We start from the raw sequence: 15,288 nt of genomic DNA, 5'->3' as shown, positions 1-15,288 counted from the left end.
TAAACCAACCACTATCGGTATGATGTGTACATTTTGGTGTAAAGATGAATTTAGAAATCCTTGATCTTTTTTTACCAGAAAGCCATGGCAAGTAAAAAAGAACCATTTTCCAGAAGACAAGTTTGTGAAGTTGCTACCTAAAATCCCTATTAGGCTCTCACTTTATCTTATTTCTTGGAAGTAGGCACACTTTCCACTTAAGCATTTGACTCTAGCCACTTACTATTTCATTTTCCAAAAATGCCTTTTCATCTTATGCGGATCCCAGATTCATCCTTGGAAACAGAGATAAGGAATGATGTTTTTATTTTCCAAATTAATTTAAAAAGTAGCATAAATTAGACAGAAAGTCTTGCAGAGGCATACAGAAGTAATCTCTATAGATTATTGAAGTAAAGGAATTTCTACGTACAATATCCTGTATAACAATGATGCCTACAAATAAACCAAGGAAGACTTTTTAAAATATGGTTACAAGATAAAAATGTAAATATTTAATTTAATTTAGGGATGTATTTGTTAGTATCCAATTTTTTAACTTAAAAGAACTGTAGATGCAGCCTATATTTTTCATTTCAGTTTCATTCACAATTAATTACCTACTTGTTCATTTGGGGATTTATCAAGCTACTAAAATGTGTCCTTTACTGCAATTCTATAATTACACCAAAGACAAACTGATTCATGTGATGTAAGTTCAAATATAAATGGAACCATCTTTCTGAAAAGTCAATTACAGTACATCATAGTTTTACTCTCTCTCTGCACGCACGCACACATTTGTGTGTGTGTGTGTGTAGAAAGGCATTTTTTAAATGTTGCCTTTGTTACATTTGTGTTGCATTTGTGTTGATAAATAAATAAAGGGAGATTAGTCCTTGCTTTCTGCCTGGATGGCTCCTAGGGTGAGCTGAAAGACAGAAAAAGGGAAGCAGTATGCTCCCTCCCATATTTTAGCATACCAGGGGTTGTGACACAATACATACCTATTTCCCTGGTTTAGCTGATAAAGGAGGAGAGCTTGTGGCTTAGTGGATAATACATCTGCCTGATATGTAATTCAGCCCAGGTTCGATTCCCAGTAAGGGTATGGCTAGCTGATGAGAGCTAAATAGCTTGAAATAGATCTATACTAGTCTCCCTTTATTTATTTATCAGCACAAATGCAACACACACACACACACACACACACACACACACACAGACAAGATCAAGCACTGATGAATGAAGGAAATAGAGGGTTGTCATTAGATAAAATGCATTCACTGATGCTTTTAGTTCATGCATGATAGTTTACTTAGTAAATACAATCCTGCTTCAAATAAAACAGGAAGCAACTGATTTGGTCTATGATGAAGCCAATAAGCATCTCATATTCTTATTTTTTATAACAATGTTTGCTCTTTACTTGAAGTTTGGCAGCTCCTCCTTTGATGAGACCACAGATAATTTCTTCTACCTTTTCTGGGTCTTTGATATGGACAGTTTTCTTCTGAAATTCTGGCATCTGAAAAAAGTAAAAAGTTGGATATTAATTTTTACACATAAACATTTATCAAGATAAATAAGTGACTCTAATATAGAAAAATGCTATCATAGTAAAGAATATAAAAACTGGTATACTTTCAAATGCGCATTGGGAAAATAGCGGACATATTAATTCAATACGGGCATAAATTATTCAAGCAGCCTATCTTTTACAGAACAGATGGGGTAATTATAAATATATTAAAATTTCAAAAGACATTAACCATAATGTTGGTACTGCTATTACTTTACTTTACTTTACTTTATTTAGATTTATAAACCGCTGTATGGTGTATGCAGATATATTAATAGTACAATTTCACATGAAAAATTTAAATATAAAAATATTTACAGCAGGTAACTATTAATATTTGATTTAACTCTGGTTTATTATGAATATTACAAGTCTGAATATTTACATCTCTCTGGACTTCATTCATAATTTTCTATATATTGTAAATATACCATGTGTTTATATCATACACAATAAATACTTCCAATATGTTATATTCCTAACAATATGAGAAGAAATCAGTAAGTCAAAAAGAAAGAATGGAACATGTCTTCCAAGAAAAGTCTTTTTCAGTGCACATCTCTATTATTTACTTCAAATAGGAGTGACAAACAATAAAATCATCAGCAGTCATATAAGAACACAGATAACATAATGCTATAATGGCATGATAGGAATATCCTTTGAGGAAGGATGACATGTTTCTTGCTTACCCAACAATTAATTCATTGGCTTATTAAATTTGTAATCCTAGACATGGGCATAGCTATGACTGAATTTTAGAAATCTCTATTGACATAGGTAGCTAGCTGGCTGTAGTCATTCCTACTTTGCTGCATGTAGGAAAAATAGGTATGTAGCTCCATAGGATTGGCTCTGTATTGTTTTAAAAATCTCTTTAGAAGACTTAAGAAGTTTACCAAAATTATGTAAAAGTCATAGAAATTTATCCAGATGATGGCTAAGTTATAAAAAATCTATATGAAATTTATTTGATGGTTTATATTTGCATCTCTTATGATTTAATATCCTATAAAAATATTCACAAAAATACAATATTAATGTTGTTCCTGAATATTCATGCAGGCTTATTCTGGCATTTTCTTTTTATTACTTTTTCTCAAAAATAATGGATAAGAAAGCACACATTTGCTGTTTAAGGCCACAATTATGGAATAATCTAAGTAGCATTTATGTAAAACAATATAGTGTAAAAATAAATTAGGAGAAGATGGGAGAAAAGAGAAGTCAATGAAAGTTTTAGCACAGAAAAGGCATTATTTTATTTATTAGACTTGTTAGCCGCTCCCTCTCCACGAAGGGACTCGGGGCGGCGTACAATAAATAAATCACATGTTACACGATTAGACATTACATGGTTAGACATTACACGGAGGAGGTATAAAATCACAACAATTGTTACAATACAGAAAACAACAATAATAATGTTAAAAATTAAAATACCCCGATTTAAAATTTTAAAATGTAAAAAGTATAAAATTGCCAGGAGGATTGGAGATAGAACTATAGTTGAGCCAGGCCAGCTAGTTGGAAAAGGTGGGTCTTGAGTTTTGTACGGAAGGAGCAGAGGTCGGTAGTAATCCTAATGTCGGGGGGGAGGTCATTCCAGAGGGCTGGGCCCATCACAGAGAAGGCCCTGCTCCTGGGCGCCGCCCTTTGGCACTGCTTAGTGGACGGCACCCGGAGGAGTCCCTCTCTGTGAGAGCGGATTGGTCGTAGGGATGTATGGAGCAGGATGCGATCCCGCAAGTTACTAGGTCCTGTGCCATGGAGCGCTTTAAAGATGGTGATCAGCACCTTGAAACGCACCCGATAGACCACAGGGAGCCAGTGCAGCTCGCGCAGGAGAGGTGTTATATGGGAGTATCTCGTACTCCTCATAATCACCCGCGCGGCCGCATTCTGGACCAGCTGTAGTCTTCGGGTGCATCTCAAGGGAAGCCCCATGTAGAGAGCATTGCAGTAGTCCAGGCGGGACGTCACCAGAGCATGAGTGACTGTGCGTAGGGCATCTCGGTCCAATAGGGGGCGCAATTGGCGCATCAGGTGAACCTGGTGGAACGCCCCCCTCGCCACGGCTGCCACATGGTCATCCATAGACAGCCGGGCATCTAGGAGGACGCCCAAATTGCGCGCCCGCTCCATGGGGGCCAGTTGCTCCATGGGGGCCCGCAGGGAAGAACTTGCTAGCAGATGCACTGTCGAGAAAACCCCAGTTTGACAGTAAGAAGGAAGACATTTTCCACCCCATCATATCTCCTTCTCACCAAAAGGCAGCTCAAGTCACCAGTCGAAGCCAAGATAAACTGAGAACCGAACTGAAAGCAGCCCTCCAGACAGACCCATGGGTCAACAACAACAAAGACATCCTAACGATTAATGATGGCGTAGCCTGGAAGGGATCCAAACTGTACGTCCCTGCAGAAATGAGATTGCAAGTGCTACAGCGGAGTCATGATGCGAAACTAGGAGGTCATTTCAGATTCCTGAAAACTCTCCACCTCGCTAGACGTCAATTTTGGTGGCCAAAGATGAGGTCGGAGGTGGAAGATTATGTAAGAAGCTGTGCTACTTGTGCAACAATGAAAACCCGTCCGGGAAAGCCCCCTGGTCTACTACAGCAAGTGGCCAACCCTAGTCCAATGGCCAGCGATGGGATCCACCTTTCAGTGGTATTGTTCTAAAAATAACATAGCATATAGTTTAAAAAAAAGATACACAAGGCTTATGATACTATTTTTTTAAATTCTCATAATAGATCCAAACACTTAACTATTTTCAAAATTATCTGTCCTTAAATATTTTCCCTCTGGCATAAATAGAGGGAAAATAACTTATTTTAACTTACTCTCATAAAAGTAATATATAAAACTTTGTCTCTCTATATTGATTTAATAGAATTACAATTTTATCAGTAACTACATTTTCATAAAATATACCTTGGAGGAAAGCACACTAAGCTGAAACTGTATCAAAATGTTGTTTTTAGGTTTAGATTTCTTATTGTCTGAGCTTACATAAAGCAAGAGCATGGGAAGAAAATTAATATGCATCCTTTACATCAAAATTATACTACCTTTTTTTTTCTTTGTTTCTCACATCAGGGTTTTTTATCTCAGGTATAATACAGCAGGATTTAGTAGTATAAATCAAGGATCCCAGTCTGAAATGTACTTTGATTGTAATATTTTGCTCACATCAGCCTGTATAGTTAGAATGGAGATACAAATGCTAATGTCTTCCCCTCTCTTCTCCCCAAATTTTCAGGATTTTTGCAGCATTCTAGCTCTGGATAAGATTTAAACACTGTTACTAATCTCCTCTTTATTTGCTTGTTAACAACTTCCAGAAGCTTGGGGATGCCGCTTTTCCTACTTTTCTGCTTAGTGAACCATTAACTTCACTGATCAATAATACTTCTATTTGATTTGGAGATCTAATCCATGTATGGCCCATTAAATCACTGCATAACTCTAATTTCGCCCCACTTTTCTATCAATAATCCAAATTGATAGGAAAGTACATAGGAAATGGTAAGTTTGAAACAGGTGTGTGATCCTAGCATCACTAGCTCATATATAATCTAATTGGTAATGTAGCAATAATGAGTTCCCTTAATTGACAAACACTAAAATAGAGCAGAGTATCATTTGTTGAAGAGACAAGGTTTTACTTCATTCCCCACCCCCCAATTCCTAGAGTCTTAATTCCTAGTTTGCTAATGAGAACAGAAAGTACTTATTCTATCATTATAACTTCTTGAATTACTTTATTAATTGCTACAAGGGTAGAATTAGATAGAAATGAAAATGTAATTTTTTAAAATAATAGGTCTCCTAAGTCACTTAGAAAGTAATACCATGCATTTATATAAGAAAACTATATTCTTTAGATAGTAAAACCACATGTTCGCATGAAAAGGTAGGATAGTGGTGTTTTTTTTTTTGCTGAAATTAACTTGCTTGAGTAACTCGGAAGGGATTACTGACAAATTATTGTTATGATCTCACAATACAAAATTGACAAAATTTCAGCTCTTCAAGATACTGTTTTGAAGATACTCTGAATATGACTGTTAGTCGAATATTTATTAACTGATACCTATCTTTATGCAAGCTTATACTAATGACGAAAAAATTCAGACTAAACTTGTCAAGCCTGCAATCTGTTTATTAATGCTTATTCAAATGAAGAATTGCTTTAAAAGTCAATGAAAGACAAGTTATATTTTATATGAAAATCGAAATGTATTTTATTTCTAGTAAATATAATAAAGAAATATACTAAGAATTTTCCTCTTATTTATAGAAAATGTGAATAAAAATACCTTCATATACAATTTAAAATAAAACAGAAGAAATGTCAGAAAAATGAGACCACATCTTATTAATATAAATATGAAATAAATTATTTATATTTACAACTGCATTTTAGAATTCTGGAATGCTGCTAGGTAGCAGAGAAAAAGATGGAATAAAATTGTGCCCCTGATTCTTTTAAAAGCAGTTTTATTATCATTGTTAGGAGCAGAGTAGGAAATAAGAATAAGGAATAAATGAAGACTTTTTTTGCATACTTGTAAGAACTGCTGGACCATCTTATTTATTTCTACCACACCTTTCTCACTATGAACTCTCAATATTCAAATAGACACCATTTTTAGTATCTGCCATATAGATATTTTGCACTGGCTTAAAAAGAAAATGTTACAAAGGTAAATGGCTTTTAATCAACTGCTTGCCGTAGTATCCTGTTAAAATTTCAATTATTCCAGACCTATTGGAAATATTGGAAACCATGGTAATAAGCACAAAGACATTTACTTTTAATAAAGCCTATTTCACTTTCAGATTATATTTCCATCTTTAAGGAAATATGATTAGAACTGAAATCTCAGATCTATTCAGCTTTCAAATTGATCAAAAACTTCATAATGTACAGGAAATAAGAGTTTTATGTTTATTTATACTAATAACAAAAACTATTAAAAGGTTAAATTTCCTTCAATGATAACATTTAAATATAAAAATATAAATATTTCATTTAAGAATTTCTTTCTAGCTACAAAACACTATGAAATATTTATAATTTTAACATGGTTCCATTTTTACACCAAAACATAAAGAAAAAAAAAGTAATATAATCACCCAGTTAGCTTTCATAAGCCTTGATCATAAACTTGGAAACTTTATGTAGTTTACATTCAGAATTATTCTTTAAATTTTTTATGTTTGTTAACAAATTAAATTATTTTTGGGAGAAGTATGCAGTTCCGTTACCTTAAAATAAACATAAATATTAATTTTCCAATCACACACATGTAAGATATAAATCATTTTTAAGCTGCTGTTATGATGCAATGAATAGAAATATAGTTTAGATTCAGTTGTAAAGTCTGTGAGTGCAAAGTAATCTAAACTGATCTAATCTAATCTGAAATGATATAGATTCTCCTGCTTGAGTATGGGGCTGGACTAGAAGACCTCCAAGGTCCCTTCCAGCTCCTATCCTATCCCTCTGGATTGATTTTATACTATAGACCTTATTATTGAATGAACTGATGCATTTATACCAAAAATAAAGATGCTTGCTAAGTGTTTTGGATTTTTCTGAAGAAAACTCTCATGTTTTAAAATAGCTTTTTAGCATATTAATTAATGTAAATAAACTCTCTAGATTTGGAACTGTGTATCTGCCATGTACACAAGAATATGCTGAAATCTAGTAATTTTAGCATGAGGCTTGCCCGAATTTTTCTTCATTTTTTTAAAAAGAAGGTACCTGTGCGCTGATCTTAAGGCACCCTTGCTTCTGCGGTACTTGATCTTTTCCTACTGCAACTGCACAGGTGACAAGCAGACTCCATAAATGCAGGGCTTGCATACAGGCTGCCAACAAAAATCAAGTGAATTGCTTAGGAAATTGTCTGCTATGTTATCCAATCTTCAGAATTAGTTTGCATAAACATGGTAAACATATGTTTATCCGAATAGCTCCAATTATATGAGTTTTATATATATATATCAATAGTCCATGCTTTTTAAAACACTACCAGAACAGTTTTACATATGTTTACTCAGAAACAAATATATACTTCACTTAATAGTTTATTTCCACGAAATTTATATTGGAGCACAAACTTAGTTTACAATCCTACATTACTTATTTTTTCTAGGATATAAACCCTACTTAGCACAATTTAAATTGTTTCTCTGTTAAGGAGAACAGAACTCTTCTGTATAGCATTTAGAATTTAAGACAAGCTAGCTGCTATCAGATATACAGTATTAACTTGAAAAAAATACCTACAATTCACCAAGAGAGGCTTGTGAAAAGCACAGTTGCAGCAGTGAAAAGAATTTTTCAGCTCAGTAACTACTAATATAGCAGCAGAAGGTGCAGTTGAGGGCATTTCCAAAAGTAGCTTGATTAATTCCTGGGCAATCCCCGCCTCCCCAAAAAAAAGCCTTGTGAAGTATATCAGGAAGGCATGGCTCAAGAATCTAGCTTGTTAGATTGACAGATGATCTACTGGGATACTGACAGCAGAAGCTCAAACAAAAGAGTCAAATAGAGCAGGAAAGTGTGTGTGAGGAGTAGATTGTTGTAACACAAGTGATCTGAAATATTAAAGGCAAAAATCTGAATGGTAATTACAAAACAAACAAAAAAGTTAATTTTTGAAGAAAAACAACAGGCAATAGATGGGAAGATTTTGGATTGTACCCTTTTCATTATATTCTACAGATCACAAGTCTATAAAAGGGAACCAGATGGGGAGCCAAGATGGTGGACAGGCAGCAACAGTTTTAAAAAGTTCTTCCAAAATTAAGAAGGTTTTTTTAACCTTATATTTTTAACCCATATCTGATTATTTATAAAAGCACATATATTGGAGAGGTTACCAATTTGTTTTAGCTATATTTTAACAATATTATCAGCCAGGATTTTTAAGAATGGGGAACAGATGATCTAGCAAAAAGATTAGGGCTATATTTTCCATTGGGCTGCGCATTAGCGCACTGGGACATGTTAAAAACAGTATGTATGAACAAAGGTCTCTATAGATCTTGATTTTTAAAAGAGCCAGTGTCTGCTGGGAGATTTAAAGTAGATAGAGAAGAATTTGGATCCTTAAAAATAAGCCAATGCCTGCTCGGAGATTTAAGCTAGAAAGAGAACAGACAGGTAGTAACAATCCAATGCTTAAGGAGGTAGAACAATGGGGAAAATACTTAAAGGTTGGGAAGCTCCTCCTTACCCTAAAATGATTCAGATATTGGGGCTAACTAAACAAGATATGATTAATTTGTGCTGTTATGTGTGGTAGGAAGACCCAGGAGCAGAAGAAAAGAAATACTGCAGTGTTAGAAAGATCTCTAGAATTTGGACTTCTTGCTGGTGACGTCATAGTGGAGCGAGTGAAGGAATGGCAGTTCCCAATGGCAGAGTGGAAGGAGGCAAACTCCCAATTGGATGAGATAAACTCCTTGAAACCAACGGAGAAGAAATCGGCATCCATGGCCGATTCAGAGCTGAGACGAACCATAATGAGGAAGAGAATAAAGCAGCACGATAGCATCAGTGTCAGACAACATCTAAAAACAACTTTAAAATGGTAAAGATTTTGCTTATATTTGACCGAACTAGAAATTTGAGACTCTAAGTCAGGCTGGGAAATAGCTCAAGATCGGCGATAAGGAGTAAAAGAGCATGCGATTTCCTTTGGCAATGGAGAGGCTTGGAAGCAGGAGAAAAGAGAGGAGGAGGGATCGTTAGAGAAATCTGAATTATAAAGAGGAATTGGAGCCAGGCAAAACAGTGACTGAAGACAGCGAGATAAAGACTTAGGGAAGAAATTTGGTGTAAGATACAGCAGAGAATTTGACGTTTGTTGGAGAAAAAAATTGACGTTTGTTGGAGAGAAAAAAAGACAGATGAAAAGAAGAAAGAAACAAAAGCGCCATCTAGCGAAGAGAGAAACTAGGAACTAATTAAAAGAGACGGAATAAATAGCTGATGCAAATTGCTGAAAAATTTCAAGAGGAAAAAAGGAACTTGTGGAAAGTGTGGAACTTTGAATTTTGAGATCTCTAAAACCTGACTGTGGAAGTAAAAGGGAAAAAAAGTTAAAAGAAAATATAGAAGGAAGGAAGAAGTACAGAGTAAATTGAATTATGGTTAGGTGAAATGTTGATGAACTGTATTGGATGATAGATGATAGTTGAAATGTAAGTGAATTCTTGCAAACTTTTCCCTGATTATATATGAATTGACAATCTATTAGATTAAATACATTTAATATACTGAGTATTGAATATATGAAATTTTAGGATATAAAGCAGGTCTGGAAAGATAGATGATAGATAGATAGATAGATAGATAGATAGATAGATAGATAGATAGATAGATAGATAGATAAAACTGATTACTATATATGGTTAGTGAATTATAAGTGATTGTAAGATTGTTAGATTGAGTAACTGAATTAATATATAAGAGATTAAGTTAATTATTGTACTAGTCTTTACTTAATATATACATAACATAATAACAAATACACATGTGTATGTATATGTACACACACACACACACACACACACAGATTTTTTTAGATTTTCACGAATGTAGGTATCCTGGCCTTGTTGTATTTGGGTCTTTTCCCATGTAAGATTGAGATTGTCTTGGCAATATTTCGACGAGGTCCCACTCGCCATCTTCAGGCTGGGTTTTGGGCTTAAAGCGTGGTTGGAGCTGCCGTCTTTCTATAAATCTTGGTGGGGGTGGGTGGAGTGCTGGCGTTGTTTCAACAAGTAGAATGATTGGCTGTGTGGTTGAATCATGATTGGTAGATTGGTGCTGATTGGTGCTGGCTGTGTGTCCGTTGTTGTTTCATGTTGTAACAGCCTGGGTGGTGGGTGGGGCTCGTTGGTTGACTAGGGCTGGTTTCCAGATGTCTGGTAGGCGGGAGGTATCGTCACATTTATTCATGTTGTGGGGGTGTTTCTCTATTTCGATAGCTTCCATAATTATTCAATTGTTTTTTTAAAGAATTTTATTGGTTTTTAAACATTCATGGGGAAAGGTAAAGGGGTGCATAGAAAATTTTGCCAGCTCCCACACTAGTGGTAGAAATTTCTCCAAATCTCACAATTTTTACAATATTAAAAGCAAGATATAAAAGATAAGCAAAAACAGAATCTTATTCTACATTGCATCAACCATGTGCTCAATCATTTTTCCTTTGTCACTTTCTAGTATATCAACAATTACAAATATTTCAAATACTTTTATTTTTGTGACCTGAGCCTTTTCGATATTGCTCCTTCCTCCCTGTCCCCAGATGGAGCCACAGCCCTCCCACTTTATATCTTGTACCTTGCTACCCTTTTCACTACCTTCCCTGTGTTCATCCTCTAGGAGAGAGAAATGTTTTTAATGTAAGGCTTCAGCCTCCTGCACTGTATTAATTCTAATCCTATTTCCCTCCCAAAAGATCAACATTTCCTCTGGCAATAACCATCTAAGCCAAACTCCTTTATTGTATAATTTCTTTGATAAGGAGGAATACTTCCTCCTTCTTTCTCTTATCTTTTTCGGAATCTGCTTAAGAATGGTGATTTCTTCATCTTTATATTTTAGTGGTCTCTCCCTTTGGGCCCCAAGCACCTCATCCCTTGTGGTCCTCCTGAGAAATTTAACATGTACCTCCCTTGGAACATTATGACTTCTAGCATATGCTGAATTAATTCTGCAAATCAGGCCCATGTCCCACCACAACTGTTCTTTGTCTCTCTTAATATATTCTGCTAAAATTGCACTCATAATATCCTTAAGATCTTCATTTTCTGTCTCTGGTAGGTTCTGGAATCTGAGAAAAAAGGACATTCTTTCAAATTCTATTTTTGCCATTAGGTTTTCCAATTCTACATTTCCCTTCCGGACTGCTTTAACCTCCTTCCCTGGCCCAGCCGTCCCCTCCTCCAACACCATAATTCTCTGTTTGTTTTCTGAAATATGATGTTGAACACCTCTGAGTTCATCTTTAAGATCTGTCATCTCTTTTTTCAACTCATTTTGACCCCTCATAATTTCTTGAAACATTTGGGTAACAGATAGCTCTTTCGGGCTCTCTCCAGACCCTTCTTGTTGTAACAATGAGGTAATTTTCGTTTGCTGCATGCTTGGACTAGTGGCAGACGGAGGAGCCGAAAATGACTTGCCCGTTGGTGGTTTCTTAGGCCCCATTTGTCTAAGTTCAGAGATGTATATAAGTCTTTTACAAAGAAAATGGCATCGGCGGATTGCGCAGCTGTGCCGGTCCAAGGAGGCAGGCAAATCCGAAAGCGAAGAGTTAATTCTCCTTCACCGTTCCAAGACACCGAGGCACAGCAGAAAGGGGAAAGTCAAATAATCAAAGTCCAGGTAGACCACGTAACAGGAGAGGTCCCGGTCTCCCTCAGAGATGGTAATAAAACAATACCAGAGAGTTTTTTTCCCCGAAGGTAGTTTCAAAAGGCAGACTTCATTTGTAAATGCAAAAACAAAGATGGAAGGGAGCCATCTTAGCTCCTCCTTTCACAGGGAGAAGAACGGAGGTTTCCATAAGGTTTTTTTTTTAAAAGACAGCTCAGCAATCTTCTCTTGCAATTATGATAGCGATCTTTCTCATATAGTTAGTTCAAGTGACGAGTCAGCCTTTGTTCTCTCTGCATTCCGATATATAGAGAGATAGTTCGAATGCCGCTTAATCCGAGTGGGGGGGGGTAAAGAGAAGAGAACCTAATCTTCAGGTTCAAATAAATTGAACACGAACTTACAGTAGCCTGCTGCTTATCCTTTAATGACGATTAAGGACATCAGGGTGGATCCCCCACCACCAGCATTCAGCCACTCTTCCTTGGGTAAACTCCTTCCTCCCGGAGCCCATTCAACGAAAGGGCAGACAGCCTGAAGCTGTCCCAACCTCCCCCTCCGCTCCCTGGCTCCTAGGCGAGGCTGAAAACAACCCTGCCGGCTGCCGCTGATTCCGGGGGGTTTCAGCGAGTCGCCCTTCGGCAGTGGACCCCTCCAAGGCCCCCTGTGCTCCTTATGGAGCCAACCGAGGAGACGAGCGGCGGACAGCACGTCCGTCGCCAGCAGAAACCAGAAGTGATCTCCATAATTATTCAATTGTTGAAGTGTTCAGTTTTGGAGATTAACCTGGTTCCTTCAAAATTAATTTCATGTCCTGTAGCTTTAAGCTGCTGCGTTCTTACTGCGTTCTTGTGTTCTGCGATGCGTGTGTTTATTCTCCTGTTCGTTTGTCCTATGGATGTTGCAGGGCAGATTTTGTATGGTATTTTGTAGACTCCTTGGTTTTCTAGCTGGATTTTGTCTTTGAGGTTTCTCAAGATGTTGGCTATTTTTTGGTCAGTGTTGAAGGCTGTCTTGATATTGTGTTTGTGGAGAATTTTGCTGATTGTATCTGTAGTGCCTTTAATGTAGGGGAGGAGGGCGATGCCATTGTCCTGTTCTGTGTCTCGGTTCTTAGGAGGTGTCTCCTTTTGGATTAGGTTGGTAATTATTTTTCTTTGGAATCCGTTGGAGATTAATACATGTGTGAGGGTAATTCAGTTTTCAGGTGGTCTTTGTCGGCTAGGCGTTTGGTTCTGGAGATGAGGGTCTTGGCCACAGAGTTGATCTGTGCAGGGTGGTGATGGGATTGGGCGTTTACGTAGCGGTTGGTGTGTGTTTTTTTCTGGTAGATGGTGTGTCCTAGGGAATCATTGGGTTTTTTATAGATTAGGACGTCCAGAAAGGGAAGTTGGTTGTTTGCTTCTATTTCCATAGTGAATTGTATTTTGGGTGTAGGCTGTTGAAATGTGTGAGGAAGTTGTCCAGTTTTTCTTTCCCGTGTGGACAAATCATGAAAGTGTCATCAACATATCTAAGCCAGAGTTTGGGTTTGTGTTGTGATGACAGGTGAGAGGGGTGTTCCCATGGGTGCTCCTTCTATCTGTTTGTATCTTTGTCTATTATGGATGAAATATGTGTTGGTTAGGCAGTGGTTGGTCAGGTCCAGGATGTGCTTAGGGGGTTGTGTTTGTTCTGGAGAGCTGTCAAGACTTCTTTTATAGGGACTTGGGCGAAGAGAGATATGATATCGAAGATGACAAGTAAGTTGCTTGGTTGTAGGTTTTGTTTCTTTATTGTTTCTATGAAGTGGAGTGAGTTTTGTACGTGTGAGGTGATGGATTCTGTGTAGGGTTGGAGTTGTTTGGCGAGGAATTTGGCAAGATTCTGTTAAGGTGAGCCTATGGAGCTGACTATGGGTTTGAGTGGTGTTCCTTCTTTGTGTATCTTGGGGAGGCCATAGAGTTTGGGGCATCTGGAAGATTGCCCAAACAACAGAAGCCCAACCCCCCTCCACAGCAAGTCATGAAACAAACAGTACACAACATATCAGACAGAACCCTCACCACAGCTGAAACCAATGTCCTTTCCAGAGGATTCAACTTTGCAGTCGCCCCTAAACGCATCCCCACTGAAGATATCATATGCAGAATTGAAGCTACACTCACCAAAATCAACCAAGATGAAGCCAATAAAATCAGACTTGTAGTCACCAACATCCTTTGCTCCAGTAATCCACCCAGAAGCAACTTACAACAAGAAGAAAAAGCATTCACCAACCTGAGGAAAGACAACAATATATCATTCTCCCAGCAGACAAAGGTAACGCCATAGTGGTGATGAACACATCTGACTACCAAGCCAAACTATCCAACCTACTCCAAGACCCTGCTTATAAACCTCTAAACACAGACCCCACTACCTCCCTGGAAAAAACCACCAAATCCAAAATAAAAGCCTCTCCAATCAGTGAAGAGATCCAGCAAAGAATCATCCCCAGAGAGAAATCTTCCAGATGCCCCAAACTCTATGACCTCCCCAAGATACACAAAGAAGGAACACCACTCAGACCCATAGTCAGCTCCATAGGCTCACCTTAACAGAATTTGCCCTTAGGATAAGAGGGTTGAAGGAACATACTCAAGAAGACTTAAGAGAGATTTTTGCAGACGCTCTTGTCCAATTAACTGGGGAGCCAAAGGCTGAATGCCTCTGGCAAATTGACAAAATTTACCGCGTTAATTCATGGATTGCCAAAGACAACTGCCAAGAAATATCGTAATCTATTTTGTCACCAGGAAAATTAGGAATGAAATATTGCAAGCAACCTACAAAAAAAAACTGCAAGTGGCAGGTCAAGATGTGATAGTACTGAAGGAAATCCCTCCCAAAATGTTGAGATCTAGAAAGGATTATGCATTTCTAGTGGACGAACTTAGAAAGCGCCAGATTCAATACAGATGGGAGACCCCAGCCGAATTGGTGGTGAACTACATAGGAGAAAGACATCGCCTCAACTCTGTTTGGAAGGCAAAATATTTCTATAGTATGGTACTAAAGGTAGGACGCCCTCCATCTCCAGGTCCCAAAGAAAGGAAAGAGACAGACGACCCCAGGGAGCAAGATAACCAGGCACAAATTGGGGTTGTGAGTTTGCTGCAGGAAACAGAAGAAATTATGGAACAGAGACAAACCCGTGCGGCTACCAAACGTAAAGAACAAGAATTAATGTTTCAACAAGCCCAGATGGCAATTCGAGATAATATAAACATGAGCACAGAAGCAGTGGGAGGAGCTAGACCGAAGGTGAAAGATTTCCAGGCAGCTCTTAA

The 15,288-nt window shown here is 37.4% G+C and overlaps 1 protein-coding gene across 5 annotated transcripts in view; it reads right to left on the bottom strand.

Annotated features, from left to right (window-relative positions):
• The window catches only part of NT5C3A (5'-nucleotidase, cytosolic IIIA), a 103,802-nt gene that overhangs the window by 46,036 nt on the left and 42,478 nt on the right, over positions 1-15,288 (bottom strand). For 3 of the 5 annotated variants that reach the window (XM_081971270.1, XM_081971267.1, XM_081971271.1), the window contains exon 2: positions 1,409-1,507. In XM_081971270.1, the coding sequence (XP_081827396.1) occupies positions 1,409-1,507 (99 nt within the window). Of the gene's footprint in view, positions 1-1,408; positions 1,508-7,342; positions 7,450-15,288 lie in introns of all 5 variants that reach the window. The other 2 variants (XM_081971268.1, XM_081971269.1) reach the window with 1 other exon arrangement.

The sequence above is a fragment of the Natrix helvetica genome (assembly GCF_964273705.1).
Source record: "Natrix helvetica genome assembly, chromosome: Z".
Lineage (NCBI taxonomy): Eukaryota > Metazoa > Chordata > Lepidosauria > Squamata > Natricidae > Natrix > Natrix helvetica.
Note: the sequence above shows the minus strand (reverse complement) of the source record. Positions and strands in the feature narration are given on the sequence as shown.